General features: G+C 41.6%; 1 protein-coding gene across 2 annotated transcripts in view; it reads right to left on the bottom strand.

Annotated features, from left to right (window-relative positions):
* TTC39A (tetratricopeptide repeat domain 39A) overlaps positions 1-20,428 on the bottom strand; it is a 721,538-nt gene that overhangs the window by 312,099 nt on the left and 389,011 nt on the right. For both annotated transcript variants that reach the window (XM_085602648.1, XM_085602649.1), the window contains exon 2: positions 15,714-15,818. In XM_085602648.1, the coding sequence (XP_085458774.1) occupies positions 15,714-15,818 (105 nt within the window). The remainder of the gene's footprint in view (positions 1-15,713; positions 15,819-20,428) is intronic.

Here is a 20,428-nt window from a genome sequence, read left to right as displayed (position 1 = left end):
TGCTCACTAGAAACCCATGTATATGGACTACCTGCTTCTAACCTACCTGTGGCACCTTCTCCAGTGGCAAGGCTCTCAGATGCTTCTCTCCCTTGTTGAGCAATTCTGACTTCCAGCTCACCACTAGACACTGAAGGACAGCAGACCATTTATGCCCGGGCGCTTTGGCAACTCACCAGGGGCCGCATTATGAATACAAAAGATGCCCTGTGCGCATACAAGGAAAGTGCACCATATTACAAAGAATGTGCTGCCCCCAGGGCCCTCGGGGAAGCGCATGTAAGTTAAATACGGAGTAGCTGTTTAAAAGCCCCAGCGTGGATAAGAGATCTTCTTGCTAAAGGGTGCAGTGAGTGAGTGCACCTGCTTGCAGGTGGATGTCTGGTTGGGCCATGGAATCAACTGTCTCATCCCCAGAGAGCTGCCATCAGGGGGCTAAACTGACAGTGCACCACCTTTTTGTGGTGCGCTTTTAGTGAGCCTCCTACGGGCATTTTTGCCTCTTCGCCTGCGTCCATAATACGGGGTGGGCACGGAGGCAAAATGATTTCCTCATTTGCATGAGCCCATGCAGTGCACCAGTGCTAGCAGATTTACAGAAAGGGGTGCACAAGTGTCAGTGACCAGTTCTGTAATACCCCCAGGGGCTCACAAAGCCGACACACAAGCCTGTTCCACCCCGGGCACCTTCTGTAACGTGGCCCAAGGTAATTTGGGAAGTGTGCTCAGAGGTCTTTCACTTAATATCCATCTTCTAGAGCTGTTAAATAGCCCTCTTACTAACGTACCGCATCCTCTACACTCTGACAATTTCATTATGTCACACCTCTCACAGACATTCTGCTTAGGAACATATTCTTACCTGCAATTGGGACACAGAGGTAAATACAGCACAGCATTTCATTATACAGGGGATTCCAGGGAAAAGGGGTGGGCCTTCTATGTACCCCCACCTCAAGGGGTGAGAGATGAGTGACAAAATATTTTATTTGAAAAGGAAAAAGAGGTCCCACCCTCTAGGATAGTGGTCGCAAGCTTAAGTCTGTACTCAGTCCTGATATTTCATGTGATCACCAAATGCATTCTGGGTGTAGTAGTCTTGTTTTGCTTCCATTGAACTAATTAAATTAACACACCTCAAATCAATTATTTGCAGGCGAAAAGTTCAGGGCTGGAGATAGTGCATGTAATGACCTAGAGTGAGGGGGTCACCCCAATTCTATAGGAAGAAGACGACAGCGAGGGACTAATCACAAAGGAATAAGCAAGTCAGGGATAAAACAAAATGAATGCTCAAATACAAATATGATGTAAAAACTAGCAAAGGGGCAACATAATCAGAAATCTAGAAAATGTGAAATACATAAGAAACTAAAATCAGCAGAAAAACTTGATCCTCCTCTTTTCAGCTCTGTAAGCTAAGCCAGGACAAACAACAATAGAATGTTTCACCACAGACATGTGAAACAGAAACCCAATCTGAAATGGATCTTGTTAGGCATTGAATAGCACTAGAAAGGAAACATTACCTCAAGGTCTCTCCTACTTCCTGCGTGTCACAGCTTTCCTGAATTGCTGCACTCACCTGAACTGGTACCCCAATTAAATACTGTAAGAACTTTGTTCTTAAGCAAAAACTGTCTGCCCTCTTTTCTGGGAGGAGTCATATAAGAGCTCCTACTCAGAGCAACTCCTTTTCTGTAAGCACTTTTAAAATACTGTTTTCCTATGTGCTTCTGGTGTCCATGTTGTTTAGATTTTAGGTCTGGTTATTCACAGTGCAGCACTTAAACACACCTATTGCTTACAATATGCATAGAGTGGTCTTTGGGTCTGCCCCTTTCATCCGTTGACTTTCTTTGATCAGCCTTTGGCTCGAGTTTATGTCAATCTTGCTTTGACTTGGCCCTGTGTAGTATTGATCTCCCACATAATGCTACCGTCTGTTAGGGTGAATCTTTCTGACTCTCTTACAGTATTTACCTCAAACTCCATGAGGGACTACTTTACAACTATAGCCTTCTCTGTCCGCTCCTGCTGCCTCTCTCCTGTGCCTTCTGCTAATGTGCTTGCAGTCTACGCATTAGAACATTAAACACAGATCGATTAGACAATGTTAGTAAACAAAACTGTAACCTAGGAGGAGAGCACAAAGATAAAGAAAATCAGGACCCCAAATGAGCGATCAAATTAAATATTGTGGAACCTCTAGTGAAAAATTGTAAATTACTGAGTCAAGGAAAGTATGGGACCCCCAGAACATACAAGGAGATGAAGGACATAGAATAGGTCATAGTAGATGGAGACAAGACTGATAACTGAACAGAGGAGACAGCTTCCAACGCAATTGGTAATTGTATGATGAGACTAAAACCATCACATTCTTATCTTTTGTGGTGCATTAAATACCACAGCTAAATCAGGACAGTTGATCTCACGAGGCATCAGGGCCATAAAAAGGATTCAGGATGAAACCAAGAAAAGGGAGTTGTACTGAGGCTAGTGCAGTATGTAGCACGCATTACACTGAACAGCCATAAGTAGTGATTGTGTGATCAACACTTTTGGTCCTGATTATCGGATTCTGCTGTGCCGATCAGTCCTATAACCAGATCCTCCTTAACGCGCTGTCTAAGACTTTCTTCAGGTAAGAGCAAATGAGCAGATAAAAGAGTCATTACTTTGAAAGAAAACAGCGCTTCAGCAATATAAAAAAGGGATCTCTAGAAGAAAAGCAGGCGAGGCCACTAACAATATCCAGTGGCAGCCAAAGAAATTGAAGAAGAGATGCTGCAAAAAGCAAAGAAGATATTGAAGGAGATGTATTGGGATATGATAACTGCTTCAACACTAGCGAAAGGTGCAGTAAAACAACTGTCTGGTCGGTTCCTTGAACTGAAGTTAAAACCTGCACTAGAACCTTTTTGGGACTTTATTGAGAAACCTCTAGACAGGAAGTTATACTTCCAAATGAGGATTGGTACCCTACCCGTTAGATCATTCTCTGGCAACTGGGTAGGGGTTACTATGAAAGTCTGCCCAAAATGTATTGAGAAGCAAGAAACTGTTAGTCATTTGTTGTTTTTTTTGCCCACTGTATAAAAAGCCTCGTGCAATGTGGGTTAAACCCATTTGTAAGCTTTTGGGCTTTAGGCAGCATGATGAGGCCTTAAGAATCCTCACAACAGACCCATCACAGTCAATAGCAATCGCCATGGCTACGTTTTTAGGCTGGGCCTGGACCATTAGATCTAGGGCGTTGTCTCAGGTTGTCTGATTGAATTAGTCTCAGTTATGAAGATAGGTTAAACCATGGTATGAATTGCCTGGGATATTTTGAGCATACAACTATGAAATTGTTTTTAGAACTAATTTACTCGGCAGTATCCACTGTTTAATTTGTTATTAAATGTTTTAGACTTCAGAATATTTATTATCTTAATATTATGTTGTAATGTATGTTGCATTTATGACAAAACTGTCGAATAAAGCTATTTGAATTGAAAAATAAAAGGCAACCAAGCGGGGCAGCAATCACAGTGTGCATATTTAACAGGGAGAGGTAAGGAACCGAAGTGATGGCTTCTGGTAGCACACCAACCCAAAGTGTCTGGCCCTGAACATTAGATTTGAATGATGGTATCTGAACAAGCAAGAAGAGAAAAAAGAGATCACACTAAGACCTTCTGACATAGGGGTAAGGGATATAGAATTGGACAGATTGTAGAGAAGATTTGGCAGGGAGGGGGAGGCTACACACAATCATTGCCAGATTCAAATAATATAATGACAAGAAAAGCAACCTGGAAAATATAATAGGGCAGAAACAATTACATTTCATGGAGCCAATGCTGCCAGTTTTCCCAATGCTTTGAAGCTTGCCCTTAACAATCACAGGGGATATAGAATGGACCTCCTGTTAGCCGTAATCTTTGAAAGGGGTGTAGATCGTCCAATTTGAGATAGAAGGAAGAGAGTGAGACTGTGACAATAGAGCTACCAGGCAAGTTATCAAAGGCAGTCAGAGGGGGCTGTACTCGTATAAGATTTAATCAATCAGCCCGCTATGGTGGGCTACAGAGCCACTAGAACATTCTTCCCCATGGGGGAGTAATGTCAAATAAAAACAAAAGCCTCCAAAGAGACAGAGGATCTACATCTCCAATAACTGAACCTGCCACCTGTCAAAATCATTAGATTGTTTTTTATTTCTTGAGGTAGCATAGCTGTGGGTAGTTCTCAGGGTAACTGATATTGAGGCAGCTTTAAAATTGTAGGTCAAACTTTCTATAATAAATGTAGATAAGTGTGCTATACACTCTAATTCACTTATTGATGACCTCTCAAATGTCCACCTGCGCTCCTTACTTTGCTCTTTCTGGCACCTGGATGTCCTGTCGTATCTGGATGGAAATAGACATAGGATTATGACCTGATGTATACTAGGATAAAATACTACTGATGCAACAATGAGGATTTCAATCAGAGATAAAAAATGAGTCAATACAAGAATATTGTTTTTGAAGAGAGGATTAGATATGACAGTGCAGCTTCCTAATCTGTGAAGATTACCAACAATCAAGCAACCAATATAATTTGCTTTAAAATGGTTGATACTTTGTTTCTCCTTCTAGGTTTAGAAATATCCAAGATAAACTCCATTATACAATTGAAGTCCCCACACAGTAGGTTTTAAAGCCAGAGAATCCGACAGATGACTGACTAGTCAACATAAGTGTCATACATGGATCACAAGAGAAAAAATGTGCAATCAAGACTGACTTGACCCATCACCCATTGACCTTGGGTATTGAGCGCATGTTCTCCATGTGCAAATAACCCAACCTAGCAAAGACAGGCAGCCAGTATAGTTACTCCACAGACACTGTCTAGAATGTAAAGGCAATAATATCAAATTCAAGTTGCAGTACAGTATTTTATGTGCAATGTGGACTGCCTGTAAACACAATATTTCTGGTTGATATTACCAATTTTCTCCTATCTCATTTGACTCTTACTCTTACAGTTAAACACCTTCACATTCCAGTATAAAATCTTTAAACAGGCCATAGATCTAAGTCGGAGTCACAGTCCATATGCAATAAATCAACAAAAACAATTTTAATTTCCGGTTGCCTAAACGTATCTTGAATTATTTAGAAAGTACTTGTGAATGGCCATTGTTTATATTTTCTTCAAAAATATCTCCTCTCCTGATCTACCCATCCGGTGATTGTCTATTTAATCTTGTTTTGTTCGTTACATTTTTCTAATTTTTACTAAACTGATTTTGCATTTTACTGATGTCTTGAATTTAATGTTTTTTTGGTGCTGCTGCTTTATGCCATTACTACCAGGGGTTAAAAAAATTATTCTCAAAGAAAGAATATTGAACCTAATAAGGCACTACTTTACTAACTTTTGAAGAGTTTACACTTTGACCTCCAGTCTTAGCCTGACTATCCCTTGGGTCTTTAGATTATATTTTACTTACGTTGTGTTTGAAGGTTGCACTGCCTCACTTACAACGCATACTTAGAAAAGGAACTATACGGAATTTCTATTTCTGTTTTTAAGTGGCATGAGGAACTGGGAACATTTTGAGAGGCAGTGCCTGAAACTTATACTGAATTTGTCTAAATCGGCTATGGCCCAATACCATAAGGTTGGACACTGTGCTGATTCCTTGGTTCAAACGTTCCGAGACCGCCATTAAGAAATTTTGGAATTGACAAGGTTCAGGTGAAGTTACAGTTGCATCTTATTGTAGAGATGAGTTTGTGAAAGTGTGTTAAAATGGGATGCGAGTCTAAGAATGTATGTCTTATATGCTGAAGAACATTTTTCCTGTGACTCTGCCATTGCTTCTGTACCAGTAAACCTCCTGAAAAATGAAGTGTGTTTAATAATGGATATAAACTCTAGAGTTAGGGACCTTAGGTACATGTTAACTGAGAGGTTCTCTACCCACTCATAATACACCTGGTGTAATTACCCCATAATTTCCGTGTTTATATTTTTTGACTACCTATGAAATGGGAGAGGGAATTCTAAGATTTAGAATTGGTCTTAATCCCTTTAATTCCTTTACAGAGCTGGCTAAGCTCTTAAATATGAAAGCAAGGGTATGTAATTGTGGGTTGGAGATTAATTGTACCAGCTCTCATATTTTATTGGATTATTTTTATTTGTGAAGCATAGACGAAGAATTTTCAAGTCTATTTTAATTAAATATGGAGTGTTTAGTCACTGGGAAGCTTTGAAAATCTTATCTCGTGTTCAGTCCCTTGATGTGGTGAGCACAATTGGGTGGTTTTTATTGTCAATTAAGCATAATATCTCCGATCCATCTTAATTAGAGGAATGATATTGGTTAAATTAGTAGGTTTTTATGCTGGGCGAAGAAGGGATGCCTCAGTTAGGAACTTTTAATGATTGGATTCTGAGCGATTTTCCTTTCTTTTTATTCCTCTTAATGTGGTATGTATAACGGACTACAGTCTAAATAAACGTATCTTTACACAAGCAGGAACCCCTTCACCCCTCTCCAATCCTGCAGGAAGGTATCCACTGCTATGGCCCCTGGATCCGGGGGAAACAACCTTTACAACGCAGTCATTACATAGCACTATCTTTACATAGCAGTCATTACATCGCAACATCCTTTACATCGCATGTCATTACAACGCAGCCATTACATCGCATGTCACTACAACGCATGTCATTACAACGCATGTCACTACAACACAGGCATTACATCGCAAGTCATTACAATGCACACCATTACAACGCTTAGTACCCTTACACTATCCAACACTTAACCTACTGTTGCACTCACTGGAGTTAGAATAGTAATTTTTACCCCTACACTATCCAACACTTACCCTACTGTTGCACTCACTGGAATTAGAATAGTAATTATTACCCCTATACTATCCAACACTTACCTTAAATGCGATGTAATGGCATGCATTGTAATGGTATGCGTTGTAAAGGTATAATGCGATGTAATGGAATGCATTGTAAAGGTAGTTTCTGAAAATTCGATGTAATGGCATACGATGTAAAAGAATGCATTGTAAAGGATGTTGCGATGTAAAAACTGTGTTGTAAAGGCACGCGTTGTAAATGTATGCGCTGTAACGTCATACATTCTGATCCGGCCTCCAACTCACATACCTCTCCAACTGGTAGGTTAACCTTGATGCAAAGAGATCCACTTCCAGTGGACCCATTCTCTCTATTACTTGCCTGAAAACCTCCTCTTTCAGCTTCCAATCGCTGTAATCTATCATATTCCTCGAGTTCCAATGTGCCAGCATATTCTTCACACCCGGTAAATACTCTGCTTTCAAACCTATTTTGTGCTCCAGACAAAACTCCCAAATTTCCTTGGCTAACTACGCCAGACCCTTTGACCGAGTTCCCCCCCCCCTCCGTTTATGTAAGCTACAGCAGACACATTGTTCATCCTTAGCAGTACCGACTTGCCTTCCAAACCTCTCTTGAAACTCTTCAAAGCAAACAAGCCTGCTCTCATCTCCAGACAATTTATATAACTCTCTTTCTCCCAAGGGGGCCACACACCCCCAGTCTCTTTCCCTAGACCGGAGACACCCAACCAAGATTGCTCGCATCCGTCTCTAAAACAAACTCTGGAGAAACACCAAAAATTGCTTGTCCGTTCCACGCATCCATGTTTTCTCTCCACCAAATCAATTCTTCCTTCGATTCCAAAGTTACATCCACCATGTCTCCATACCACAAACCTTTTGTCAGCCCAGATTTCTTTAAATGCTGTAAAGCCCTGTAATGTAGAGGGCCCGGAAAAATTGCCTGAATTGACAAAGACAATAGACAAATCACTCTTGCCAAATCTCTCAAAGATATTTTCTCCCTGATTATAACCTTCTGAATTTCCAGTTCTATCTTTTTCACTTTTTTCTCCAGTAGACACAATTGATACACAACTGTGTCCACCACAAATCCCAGAAACTCCACTTTCACACTGGGACAAAAACTGACTTTTCCAAATTTATCACAAAACCCAAACTTTCCAAAGTGCTCATAACAAAATTCAAATGTTCGATTAGAATCCTGATATCCTGATTCATAATCAAAATATCGTCCAGATAAATTATCATTCCTGAAGAAACCTAAAACAGATCTCATAACCTTGGTGAAACACTAAGGAGCAGTGGAATGACCAAATGGAAGGCTCTGAAATTGAAAAAATTGACCCTTCCATCTGAACTGTAGATATCTTTGGCTCTCTTTCACTATTGGTACAGTGAAGTACGCATCCTTCAAATCCATTTTCACCAACCAATATCCTTCTTGCAGAATATCTCTCAGAAGGTGAATCCCCTTCGTTTTGAAATGACAGTAAGTCACAAACTGATTTAAACTCCTCAGATTTATCACCGGTCTCCATCCTTTTTCCTTCTTTTCTACAAGGAAAAGAGTACTTACAAACCCTTTGTCTTCCTCCCTCACTCGCATAATTGCATCTTTTTCTAACATCAAACAAACCTCGTTTTCTACTATTAATAATAACTCTTCTTGAAAAAACAGCTTGTGTGTTTCCTTTACCTGAATAGGGACTGAATCTAAAGCTATTCTACACCCCTCTATAGTTTCTAGAACTCATGCATCCTGGGTTACCTTCCTCCATTTTTCCTTGGAAATATTTCAATCTTCCTCCTACCCTTTTCAGGATAGAAAGCGTACCAGTCCTCATACTCACCCTGGTTCTGACTTTTTCCCTGACTTTGTTCTCTTCCTCTGATGCCGCGTGCCCGACTTCTTCCTCTTTGTGGGAATCAATTAAAACTTCCTTGACCTCTTGCATAACCACTTCCTTGGTTATGGTATTGGGATCTGAAGTTTGCTCAGCCGGTAGCTTGCCCTCTTCTACCGGCCCGACCATAAAAACCACTGCTGTTAAAGTCCCTGCGCATTGAATAATGTGTCCCATCCAAACTGGTGAATGTACGCACATACTTTGTCAAAAATGTAACTATCCCTTCACCAAATAATACTCCTCGTGCCTCTATGCTGGACTCCTTATTGGCTAAGTCACCCAACTTCCGCTTAATCCTCATAAGGATAGTCTTCATTCTCTCTGAAAGAATGCCAGCATTAGCATTTCCCAAAAAGCAGATTTCCCTCTGGCACCAACCACGCAATAAAGAAAGATCCAGGTCCAAATTTGTAAAGTAAGCCTCCTCAATGGCATCAAAACTCTTTGCCAAAGGCCCCAAAAAGTCAAGTAATTTGTTCTGACATTGCTTTAATGACCTTTCCAAGCCCTTCCTTGGATCCTTTTCCATTTTAAATAAATAAGTTCTGAGCCTCGGGTCTATATTTGGAGTCATAGTCACTTTCTCCTCAATCACAAGCCTTGAACATTCTGCCCGCATTACATTTCTTTCCTCCTTCTCTAAAGGTTTCCTAATTCTTGCCTTGATGTAGTCTGCCACATGATCAAGTGCCCACCAGTCCTTACCCCCAGGGTGTCTAATACCTTTGGGACTGAACAAAACCTTCCCGAAAGAATCTACCACCGAATCTTTATTTTTCTCTCTTCCACTATGCTCAAACTCTTCTCCTAAGCCATTCTTATACTCTAGACCTAATACGTACTCATCTAACTCATCTTCACTGAAAGTGTTTGCATCACCTGATGCTCTTCCTTGCTTTTCAGTGTTAAACTGGCTTCCTTCTGTACCGCGATGGATACCATTCCAATTCGAGCCACTTGGGACTCCACTCTGAACCGGTTTCACATTTACATGTTTGTTTTTAGTCACTATCCTCCTCAGAAACTGAAAAATATTCTTCTTCATTTTTTTTTTTACCTAGAGCCTGCTTAACAGACTTCTTAATTGCTTCTTTCAGCGTTATTATTTGCTCCTGTCCTTCATTATTACCTTCCATTTTAATCAAAATTAAATATTTCCTAGTCCTCAATATTCCACACGAGCTAGTCTAAATCCCCTAAACACTGGTTTACATTTCCTATGCTAATTTACCACAATAATGCTCAAGAAAAAATGCTCCTCTCAGCTGTCAATTTTAGTTCCCCTGACAAGAAGCAATAACACTTTGTTGCCAAGGGAACGGTCTTGTAGAGCTACAAGCTCTAGAAACAAAAGGCTTTGCTCAGAAACAAGCCCCAATTCCTTCGAAAAGCCTCCCAGCGTTATCCAATGAAAGAGCCACCTTCGCGCGTGTGCGCGACACACGCTCGCTCTCCCGAAGGCATTTAGACGCTGGGGAGCCCCAAGACTGCTGGCGTGTTCCGCTCCAACAAAGGAGTCATGACACGGTAAGCACGAGCGGTTTTTGAAAGTAAACTTGCTCTTTCAATACTGCAACATGCATTCGCCTTCACACTACAAAAATATTAATTTTGACTCCTAAAACTCACCGCGGGCTCAATTAGTCTATTCTTCGGCTGATAAATCAATCACGTATAAACCTAATTTTAAGCACACTTAAACACATAAAATATCCTCTTCTTAATCCTTAAATATTCCATACCTATGAAACAAACACAATCGGCATTCAAACATACACCCATAAATTGGGCATCAAAATAAATTACTCTACAACAGCCATCCACAAATTCATTTACATAATAAAACCAATTAAATTGTCAACACTTATCTGCTCAGAAGCAGCAAACAAAAGAGGAAGAAGATGGTGGTCATGTGATATTAATGGACTTGAAGATTCTTTTTTGATTGTGATGTTTAGGGATCCCATGAGCTTTTAAAGGTGCTGCTCAGAAGTGGGAAATAAAAGTTTATGCATAATGCTAGCCTCCTGTCTTGACATAACATTTTACATGCTATTTTGTAAGAGAGTGGCCGTACTTTGCCTTCCCTTGAGGTTCCTTTAACTTTTTGTCCTTAGTCAATGTCCCCCCACCAGTTTATAGCCTGGTTTCCCTTTAGGGGTTGCTCTACCAAGTGATAATTCCAGTCTTGCTTCTTAGTTAGATTACTTGCTAGTTGATTGTTAATAATTGTTACTAGCTCAGGATGCTTTTCATTGAGTAGAAGTAACTGTCATTGCAGAAAAATATATATTATGCAAATCAAAAATATAATACATATGGTAATATTAAATGTTAAAGAGCAGAGACCAAGCACGGTTGCCCAGGACATTAATGGAAACAAGGAAATCGGACCCCTAAAAAGGGTTATGTTTTTGTGTACTGTTTCTAGGTATTAGGAAATTATCTAAAAATTGCATATTTTTAGGCGCATTTGGCCATTAACTCGGCACAATACTAATATACTTTCATATTATACAAGATGTACAGGCAATTTTACAGTAGATAGGAAAGGTGCAAATGATTGCCCCGCACAAACACATACCACACCCTGACTTCACTCATTTGCAAGTGTCCTACCGTAAAGTGGTGCAACTGACTGCACCCATAATGGTGACCCAGACTTCCCAAATAGCAAAACATCCTATAGAAAAGGTGCCTTGCACTGCTCTTCTATGTGTGGCTTAGCCATAGCCAGTGACTTGTAGGTACTGCCAATAAAAACATACTAGCCTGTTCCTTTTTTCCAAATTCATCACACAAAATTGCCCCAAAAATTGCAGAAAGCTAAAAACATGTTACAGAGCAGAGACGGTCCTCAGGACCCTGCTGTGCACTTTGACACAGAAACTCCAAACTGACTGTTTTCTCACAACTGAAATCATTTTCTTGTTTTAATCAGCAGTCCTAGTTCATGGCCATCACTAAAGACACGCAAGAATGGTCAGTGCATTTACAGAAAATTAACACCACAATCAAATTCACAAAGAATTGGTACAACATCAAGAGCAGAAGTGCAAGTTTCCATCACACAGCACTCGCAGCATATGGCATGACACACAGTAAACCGAAACTGCACTAAATAATAAGGCACACCTTCTATTGGAAGTGTCTATATGTAGGTTTTTTTCTACATTGTATGTAATACACCACTGAACAAGAAAGAATAGTGCTAATAAAATGGAGTTAATCGTGTGACTCCATGTTGATTAAATCACTCAGTGTTAGCACATTACTTTTCAACCGGATCTACTGAATAGGGACAGTTTCTTTCTGTTAGAAACTTGTATTTACTCCTTTTTTCCCATTAATATGCATTAAAATGATAAAATAGTAATACATGGATTCCACTTTACCCCATAATTTGCTTTTTTTCTCATTATGTAGTCCACCCTATAACATCGTTTTGTCCTCCACTGGTCCATAGTTTCAGTGTCAGTGCTTATGGGTCTGGTGCTTGCCGGCAATGTCACCGGACAATATCATGAGCACTTACCTTTGTAACTGTAATTCCTAGGGCCACCCTCTGGCCTGATCAACATAGATGCTCTAAGGTTAGCTGTAGGATTTGGGCGTTTCTCATAATGAAGGTGCTGGGGAGCATGTTTTTTTTACTAATACTGAAGAGTCATGCCCTTAGTGCGGATGCCATCATTTTGGGGATTAGTGGCCGTGACATAGCCATAGGTTTCACACTCATGGCATCATGGCTCTGTGAATGAACTGCCAGACTCCTTGCGATTTTACCCTATGGGTAAACAGCTAAGGGGGAAAGAACAAATCTGTGCATAATTCTTTACTTCAGCAACTGCTACATGTAAAGGTTGTATAATGGAACCCTACAGGCATTTACCCTGCACTCCTTTACCACGTAGTCAGTATCCAGCGTGCGACGTTACCACGCATTTAGTACACAACAACTTGCTTTAGGGGGCGCTGGACTTTGGAATAGTATAAATTACTATTCCATCTCCAGTCTATGCAATAGTAGGAAAGGTGTTGAACTTAAAAATCCAACACCAGTCCAACAAAGCACCCCCTACAGCAAGTTGTTGTAACGACTTGCGTGCTAAAGTTACACGTGGTAACGTCGCATGTGGGATAACAGCCTCGTTGTAAAGGCTGGTTGTGGTAAAGACTGCGGGTTAAATGATGTTTCCCACCTGTGGAGCAAGATGTCTGACGGCAATGTCCACAAGTTAAGAACTGGTCACATCATGTGGGTGGAGTAGATTGATGGATTATCAAAGGCATAGACTTTTCGCGGAAGAAACTCTCATCAATATGACTGTTGGATCAGGTGACTGGTTAAGTGGCACATTTAACGATGTGGATTTTCTGGCTCACATTTTCCGGTTTTTTCTGGTGTTCTTACTGGGCTGGCGGCTTGGTGGGGGTTGTAATAAACAGAATGGTGCATGGGTGTCTTGATTGCACCTATCGGATAATACAGAATCTTCCACACGGTAGCCCACCACCTGGCGCATCAAAGACTTTAACACAGCACCTTTAGGAAAGGATTTTATTTGACAAAATGCAAGAACTCTCTCTTTAGAATAAGGCTTGGGGTTTTATTTCACACAATGCTCTCTAACAGAAAGGCTTTCCCAGATGCCAAATGCAGAAGGTTGAAATATACAAAGAAATATATATGTTTATATGCCAGCAATAATAACCTAAATGCATGAATAATACTGATTAATAAACAAGCAGCAAATAATATGAGATAAAACTCAAGCAAATATACTGGACGTCCTGCAAGAGATCAGAAAGCTATATATACATCAAACCAGTACTTTGGAGGTGCACCTTGATTCACTGACACGTCACAAAGAAAACAAACTCACTCACACATCAAATGATCACAGCCACTGGCTCACATCACAATGGCAATAATCAAATCGCAATACCTCACCTGGTGCAAACACCGCATCTCACCTCCTCCTGACTGGGGAAGCTGAACAGCCGGGGTTTGAGAGCCACAGCAACTAGGGTCCACACTCCAAGATAAACGCATCCGTCCTAGCTCGGATTCGAAAAACTCCTGGTTTCTAAGTCCACAACCCTCAGCTTTAAACACACTAGAAGGTTCGAGAAAGACCTCCCCCCGGGCCAGAGGAATCTTACCAGAACTGGCCAGGTTCCAAGCAAGCATTCCCATGGCAGGAAGGAGCTCTCACGTCCCCTTCTCCAAATCTCGCATGTTCCAGCCTTTATCTTGCCGAAGCTCACAAAATCCTTTCACAGTACATAAACAATCCCTCACAAAAACAGAAAGATCTTGAACGTGAATAAACCAAGCAACTTGCAAGCGCTGCTGTGCATGCAGAAAAGCTGAAGCAAGGCAAAGCCAGGAAAAAAGGATGACATGAGGCCATGTCAAAGCCAATAGTAGGCACTTCATAATTCTCATTAATGTACAACACAATGCACAACTGTGCACAACTGCTTATAGATTCACACTCTCAATGTACAACACCGAGCACATGTGTGCATCACTGCCCTCAACACTGCACTTCGAGACCAAAAAGTAAATTCCACAACTCTCTCTACCTTTCATGCTTTCAAATGCACATCCCACACGCTCTGCTCTTGGCAAAGATGTTCTACTCTGTGACAGCTCCCACTGAAAGACAGCAAGATTACAAGGAAGAAGAGAAGCAGGCATATGCAGGACCGTCTCGTACATCCAGGCTAGAATGAAATACACACTAAAGTCAGTTAAAATAATGGTAGTCAAAGGTCATCACAGGGTGTCAAACTGCAAGAGTGCCTCTAGCACTACAGTGGGGTGCGTTTGAATAAAATAATTTTGTGCTGGACAGCACCACTAAGCAGCAAGGCACCTCCCTTATATTATGAAAATACCTGTATTTAAGCACTGGGAGTATTAAGAACAGTTTGTGCTTCATAAAGATTACTGGAAAGCAATCCAGGGCCTGTCTAAAGGGGTTTTGTGGTCTCAGAGCCTGTGATTGGCAGAAACATTGGGTTTGTGACCTCATAACGCCGTTTTAAAACATATCAGAGCCCATTTATGAGTGGGCACCCAACACGTGACTCATAACTGGGATAAGGAAAGAGGGAGGCTCCCTCCTATTGCAGACTTGAAATGGAATGTATCAATGGTTTGTGACGAACTGTGGTTGCAAACCATTGATCAGTTACTGATCACCAAGATGGGGTGGTAATTGATTCACAAAGGGGACGCTGTCCCTTTAGAACAGATTTCACCATAGGCAATTGTCTTTGTGGCCTCAGAGGTAGCAGACAGAGACCCTTGGGATCACTCCCCAAGAGATGTTCCCAAAAAAGCAGCACCTGTCCCCTTAATGGTCAGTGGTTGATTTGAAGAAAAAAAAAAAAATCCTGTTTGAAAGTAAAAAAGCGGGGATGGAGCTCTGCTATCTCACGCAGACCCCATTCCTGCATCAGCAGCCAATCACAGAGGGCTGCCAATTGCGATCTTCCTAATTAATATTCATTAGGATGGTAATTTTTAGACCTTCTGTGAATGTATAATTTGCGATGTGACCTACCCTATCACAATTTGCATCTGAATTCACTAAACCAATCCGCGTGCCCATTGGTAGATTGCGAAGCGGTGTGGTATATAATACCCACAGTCATTCCCACCCTAGACATGCGTTCTGTGCTTTCACATGAATCTTTATTTGGCGATTTTAATGAAATCTGGAAATACGATAATCACACAATTACAACCTGCAGTAAACGCTGCTAGTCGAGAAATGACCACTTGCTACAACCATTCTAGGCGATCAGTGCAAAGCAGGCAAGTCAAGTCAAAGGCACTTATATAGCGCAGACATATCACTCCGAAGAGTCTCAGGCGGGCATGACCATGACTTACTTGGCTTGCAGGTGGGCCAGCGCGTCTGGAAAGCTGTTGCTTAGGAACAAGTCCAGGGCCGTCATACACTCGCTGAGGGCAACGTTCAGGTCCGACTGAGGTGGCCTGTGCAGGAGAGACAGAATTAAAACAGTATTATGCTATTAATAAAGTCCACATATGCGCTCATCATGCCATTCTACGGAAGAAGTTGTTGTTAAATCGAGCTCTGAGCTCCAGCTTTCAAGGCTGCTATCATTTTCTGCAAAAAACACATTAAACTAAACTATTCAAGAAAATCACAAATAAAAATGAGTAATGCACGATTCAAATTAAAAATGTACGACGGCACGAACAGTACAGTGGTCCCCTAATTGGAAAATAGTTCCTATATGAGTAATTGTAAGGCAAGAAGTGTTCTATTTAGTTGTACCATTTGCCCAATAATACCCCGACAAATTGTTAATTAAATCTAACCAATTTGTGTGCACAGATGAGATGCAATACATTATGAAAACAACTTGTATGATTCACTCTGGTTCCTAAATGAATACACGATTCTGGATTTAGGTTTGTCAGAAAGAAATCCTTGTGTAAGCTATTTACATACGTCGTCAGAAATACCAAAAACCAATAGCATATTCAAAAATTGACAGTAACATTCAGGTAGGTTTCAGTGAATCAATTACATTAATGAACACTTAGCCAACACGTGTTTCTTCCTATAGGGTCGGGTTAGCTTATAGCTCCTGTACGAGTAATACATGAAAGTGAAAACTTTGCTACAGCATAACATTCTGCTGGTGAGCTCAGGATTAAAAGTGATAACAAAGGGGCGCGAGAGCCATTGCCACATACTGGAAGTGTCGTGAGTGGCTGCAGGGAAGGGGCAGCTGCTTGGTGTTCAATCAAACCCAGCTATCAAGAGAGGGGCTGCCCAAAAAAGCACCCCAAAGACCCGAGCACGTTAGGATTTCATGGTGAGCCTGTGTGAAATAATGTAACATTTCAAGATGCTGATCGAACTAAATTGCCCAACATGTCCCGATAGGTCTTACAATATTATCATATTTACTGGTCTTTGTCGTTGTGGCAAACAGCACTTTGTTGTCAGCCTTGTTAATTGCACACATTCTAATAACTAATGACGTTAAATAAAAGTGCCAACAAGGCAGGCTCCAGGTTATAAAACAGAGCTAGTTTAGGAAGGCAGCTTCAATTTCCTTCTCGCGTCTCTATAAAAAGCAACTAGAAACTTAAATGGAATTAATTTCACTTTAACAAATGAGGCAAAGCTGTGAGATGAACCACCCCAATGGAAATCCCAGGGAGTTTGAGTATGGTAGCCGATCAAGACGAAAGCGTGGCAAAGGACCTCTGTAGTCATTGCCCAGTACATCATGTAAGGGCTAAGAACATTTTATACAACTATAAGAGCAGATAAAGATTGATTCAGTTCAATGTTTTCACCACTGTCGCTCAGGCACTCTGAACAGAACGATCCGATCATTAAAAGTAATCAGATGGTAATACCTGTGGGTTTGTAAACAATTCCGATCTATACAAATACACAGATTGAACTTTAATATATTTGAAAAAGAGTCTTCAATACATTTTAGCAGGCAAATGCATTTTCCAAAACTGCTAGACAAAAACTGCAGCCTCAAGGCATCAAATTGAGTTCCAGAGGATCGAAGGTGCCTTTACTCACAACTTCAGTATACATCATCAGCACAAGTTGAGACAGACTGAGGGATTCTCAACCACCATCCAACACAAAAAGAATTCTCAATCTAGACGAGGAGGCAATGTTCAATTACTTATCGGAAAACACATTACTGTGAGTACTTTCTTCCTTGTATCGGTCATTGGGACCCATACTTCCTCAGGATTGGTTTGCTCACATGGCCTGACACGGGAGCATTGAGACAGTTTCTGGGTGGTTGACCCTTTTGTACACCTTTATGAGGGTGTAGGAGGTGTGTCACTTTAGAAATAGGGTGCAGGGTTGCCTCTCCAAAGAGGCGAGCAAGTCTCATAGAAGTAATGACTGGAAAGAGGAAGAGGACCAGGAGGTACTAGACACTGATCCCCAGAAATGAGCATTGTAAGTGGTAGTTACAACACTTTTTGCCTGGTAAATAGAAAGCTTACAATCTAAAAATGCCCCAACTAACTTAGACGCAAGATCACAAATAGCCCTGTTTACCTACTGCACTGTCATTTGTCTATGTGAGAGAAACAGTTTCCAGTTCAAACACTATCAAACCCCATCCCCCAAATAGAAAAAGGTCTCAGTGTGCTCTAGATTAAGGGTCTTCCAACTTTTTAATGCTCTGCCCCTTCGTGTAAAATAATTTCATCGGACCCCCAAAATGACAAACATTTTCTCCCTGGTATTCTGTAAAATGTTAAATACTTCAAGCAAGTTAAACGTTTCTATGGACCTAGAAGGCACAACCCCTACAAAATATATAAAACGCTGATTTGTAATAGTGGTTTTAAGTGTCTCACACTAGATATAACCATGAGGATTGTAATAACTCACCGTACCGTACGGAGGACGATGTTCAACATCGACTATGTCCTTCATCGTACAAAAATCTTTCTTGTGGCCTACTGAATGTTCGCTCTCTCGTGAAACATCATGCGGAGATAGCCCTTTTACTAGAATCCTCACATCTGGATATACTATTTGTAACGGAAACATGGACCACGGCGGACTGTGGGCTGGAACTCGGTTGGGCTTGCCCACCGGGCTATCTTATTAGACACGCACCTCGAGCCTCTGGCAGGGGAGGTGGAGTAGGTTATATTTTTAAAGATTCGATCTCCCTGGTGGAATTAGCAGTAAAGGAAGTGGTAGGGTTTGAGCTCATGGGCTTTTCTATCATGTCCCAGAGTGGCACCTTGATTACAGGGTTGTTATGTTATAGACCTCCCTCCTCGACCACAACCTCTCTTCAGTCATTGGTTGATTTAATTTATGATCTTTCAAATTCCCACGCTAAAATTCTAATATTGGGAGATTTTAACCTCTGGCCTTCCGGCCCTCAAGATCTGGCCTACAGAGAGCTCTGCCAATCGTGTAGTAACATTCAACTCACACAGCTGGTTTCATCACCCACGCATGTTAAGGGACACATGCTAGATCTGATCTTCGCCGAGAAGGATGTGGTGGTAGTGAAAGAGATCCTGGAGCAGGGCTGGACAGATCACTCTTTGATTAATATGTCCATTGTTTTGCCTGGGCCGTTAAAATCAACCAACTCAAGTGGCTTTAAATTTAATCGTCAATGGGCTCGTCTTCTTAGAGAGCCAATTCGCCCTATTCTATTGCCCAGGGGTTTCCAGGTGGAGGATAGTGTAGATAAGAGCTATACTGCACTTTGTCAGCAAATTTCGACATCCCTAGACGATTTGGTCCCTCTGCGGAGGGTGAGGGAGAGACCTAGAGTGACTAATGCCTGGTTTAATGACGATCTCAGACAGCATAAGATCTGCTGCAAACAGGCTGAGCGTACTTGGAGGAGAGGATATAAGGAGTCGGACAGGGCAGCGTATAAAGCGGCCCTACAGGTATATAAGACTCAACTAAGAAGTGCTAAAGCAAAGTTCTTAGAAGATACCTTGGATAAGGCCACAAATAAACCGCAAACCCTATTCAAGCTGGTTAATAACTTATCTAATCCATCTTGTACAGCTCCAGCTATTCCGACCTCTCAAGATCTGTGTGACTCTCTGGCCGTTGCATTTGAGGAGAAAATTAGGACTATCCTGAATGGACTCTCAGTGCCCGGACAGCTGGCGTCGCCGCTACCTCCTTCACTGGAATCCCTCTGCCACTCGGCGCCTCTTCGGGATAGCAACAGGGTAGATACTTTTTGTTTGCCTTGCTTTCCCATTCCTTCATCAGAAGAATTTGGTGCCTTGGCCAATGGAGTGTCTTCGGGCTCACCACTGGATCCAATGCCTCATAAGATCTGGAAGGCATTTCAAGATGAGCTGTTCCCTCCACTCTACTCCATTTGCTGTCAGTCACTGACGACGGCGACAGTTCCAGTTAGTTGGAAAGTGGCAATAGTAACTCCACTATTAAAGAAGACTTCTTTAGATCCATCATGCCCAGCCAACTATAGGCCCATCTCGCTTTTACCTTTTGTAATAAAGGTCCTTGAGAGATGGGTCACAAGAGCCTTGTCCAACTATCTGGAATTAAACTCTTGCCTGGATACAGCTCAATTTGGCTTCAGACCGGCCCACGGTACTGAGACCGCATTGGTTACCGTGTTGGATGATCTACGAACGCGTGTCGACAGGGGCAGATCAGTCTTTCTGGTGCTGCTCGACATGTCGGCCGCGTTCGACACGGTTGACCATGCGGTTCTCTTGGAGCGTCTCCAAAGTGTGGGAGTAACCAATTTAGCCCTAAGCTGGTTAACGTCTTATCTCAGTGACAGACAGCAAGCTGTGGCTTTACCACCATTTCGATCAGCCACTCGACAGGTGAATCAGGGTGTTCCTCAAGGGTCGGCGATTAGTCCGATCCTGTTTAATTTATATCTTCGACCCCTTATAGAACTTATTAAGTCATTCGGCATATCAGTCATCAATTATGCCGATGACACTCAACTGATTTTTTCATTTGAGGGTAGTGAGTCGGTCTCGAAAGACACTTTTCATCGTTGTATGTCGGCCACAGCCGAATGGCTGCGAGCTAACTCACTCCAGTTCAA

Source organism: Triturus cristatus, chromosome 4_2 (genome assembly GCF_964204655.1).
Source record: "Triturus cristatus chromosome 4_2, aTriCri1.1, whole genome shotgun sequence".
In the NCBI taxonomy this organism is placed as follows: Eukaryota; Metazoa; Chordata; class Amphibia; order Caudata; family Salamandridae; genus Triturus; species Triturus cristatus.
The sequence above is the reverse complement of the archived record's forward strand: the minus strand, read 5'-3'. Positions and strand labels throughout refer to the sequence as shown.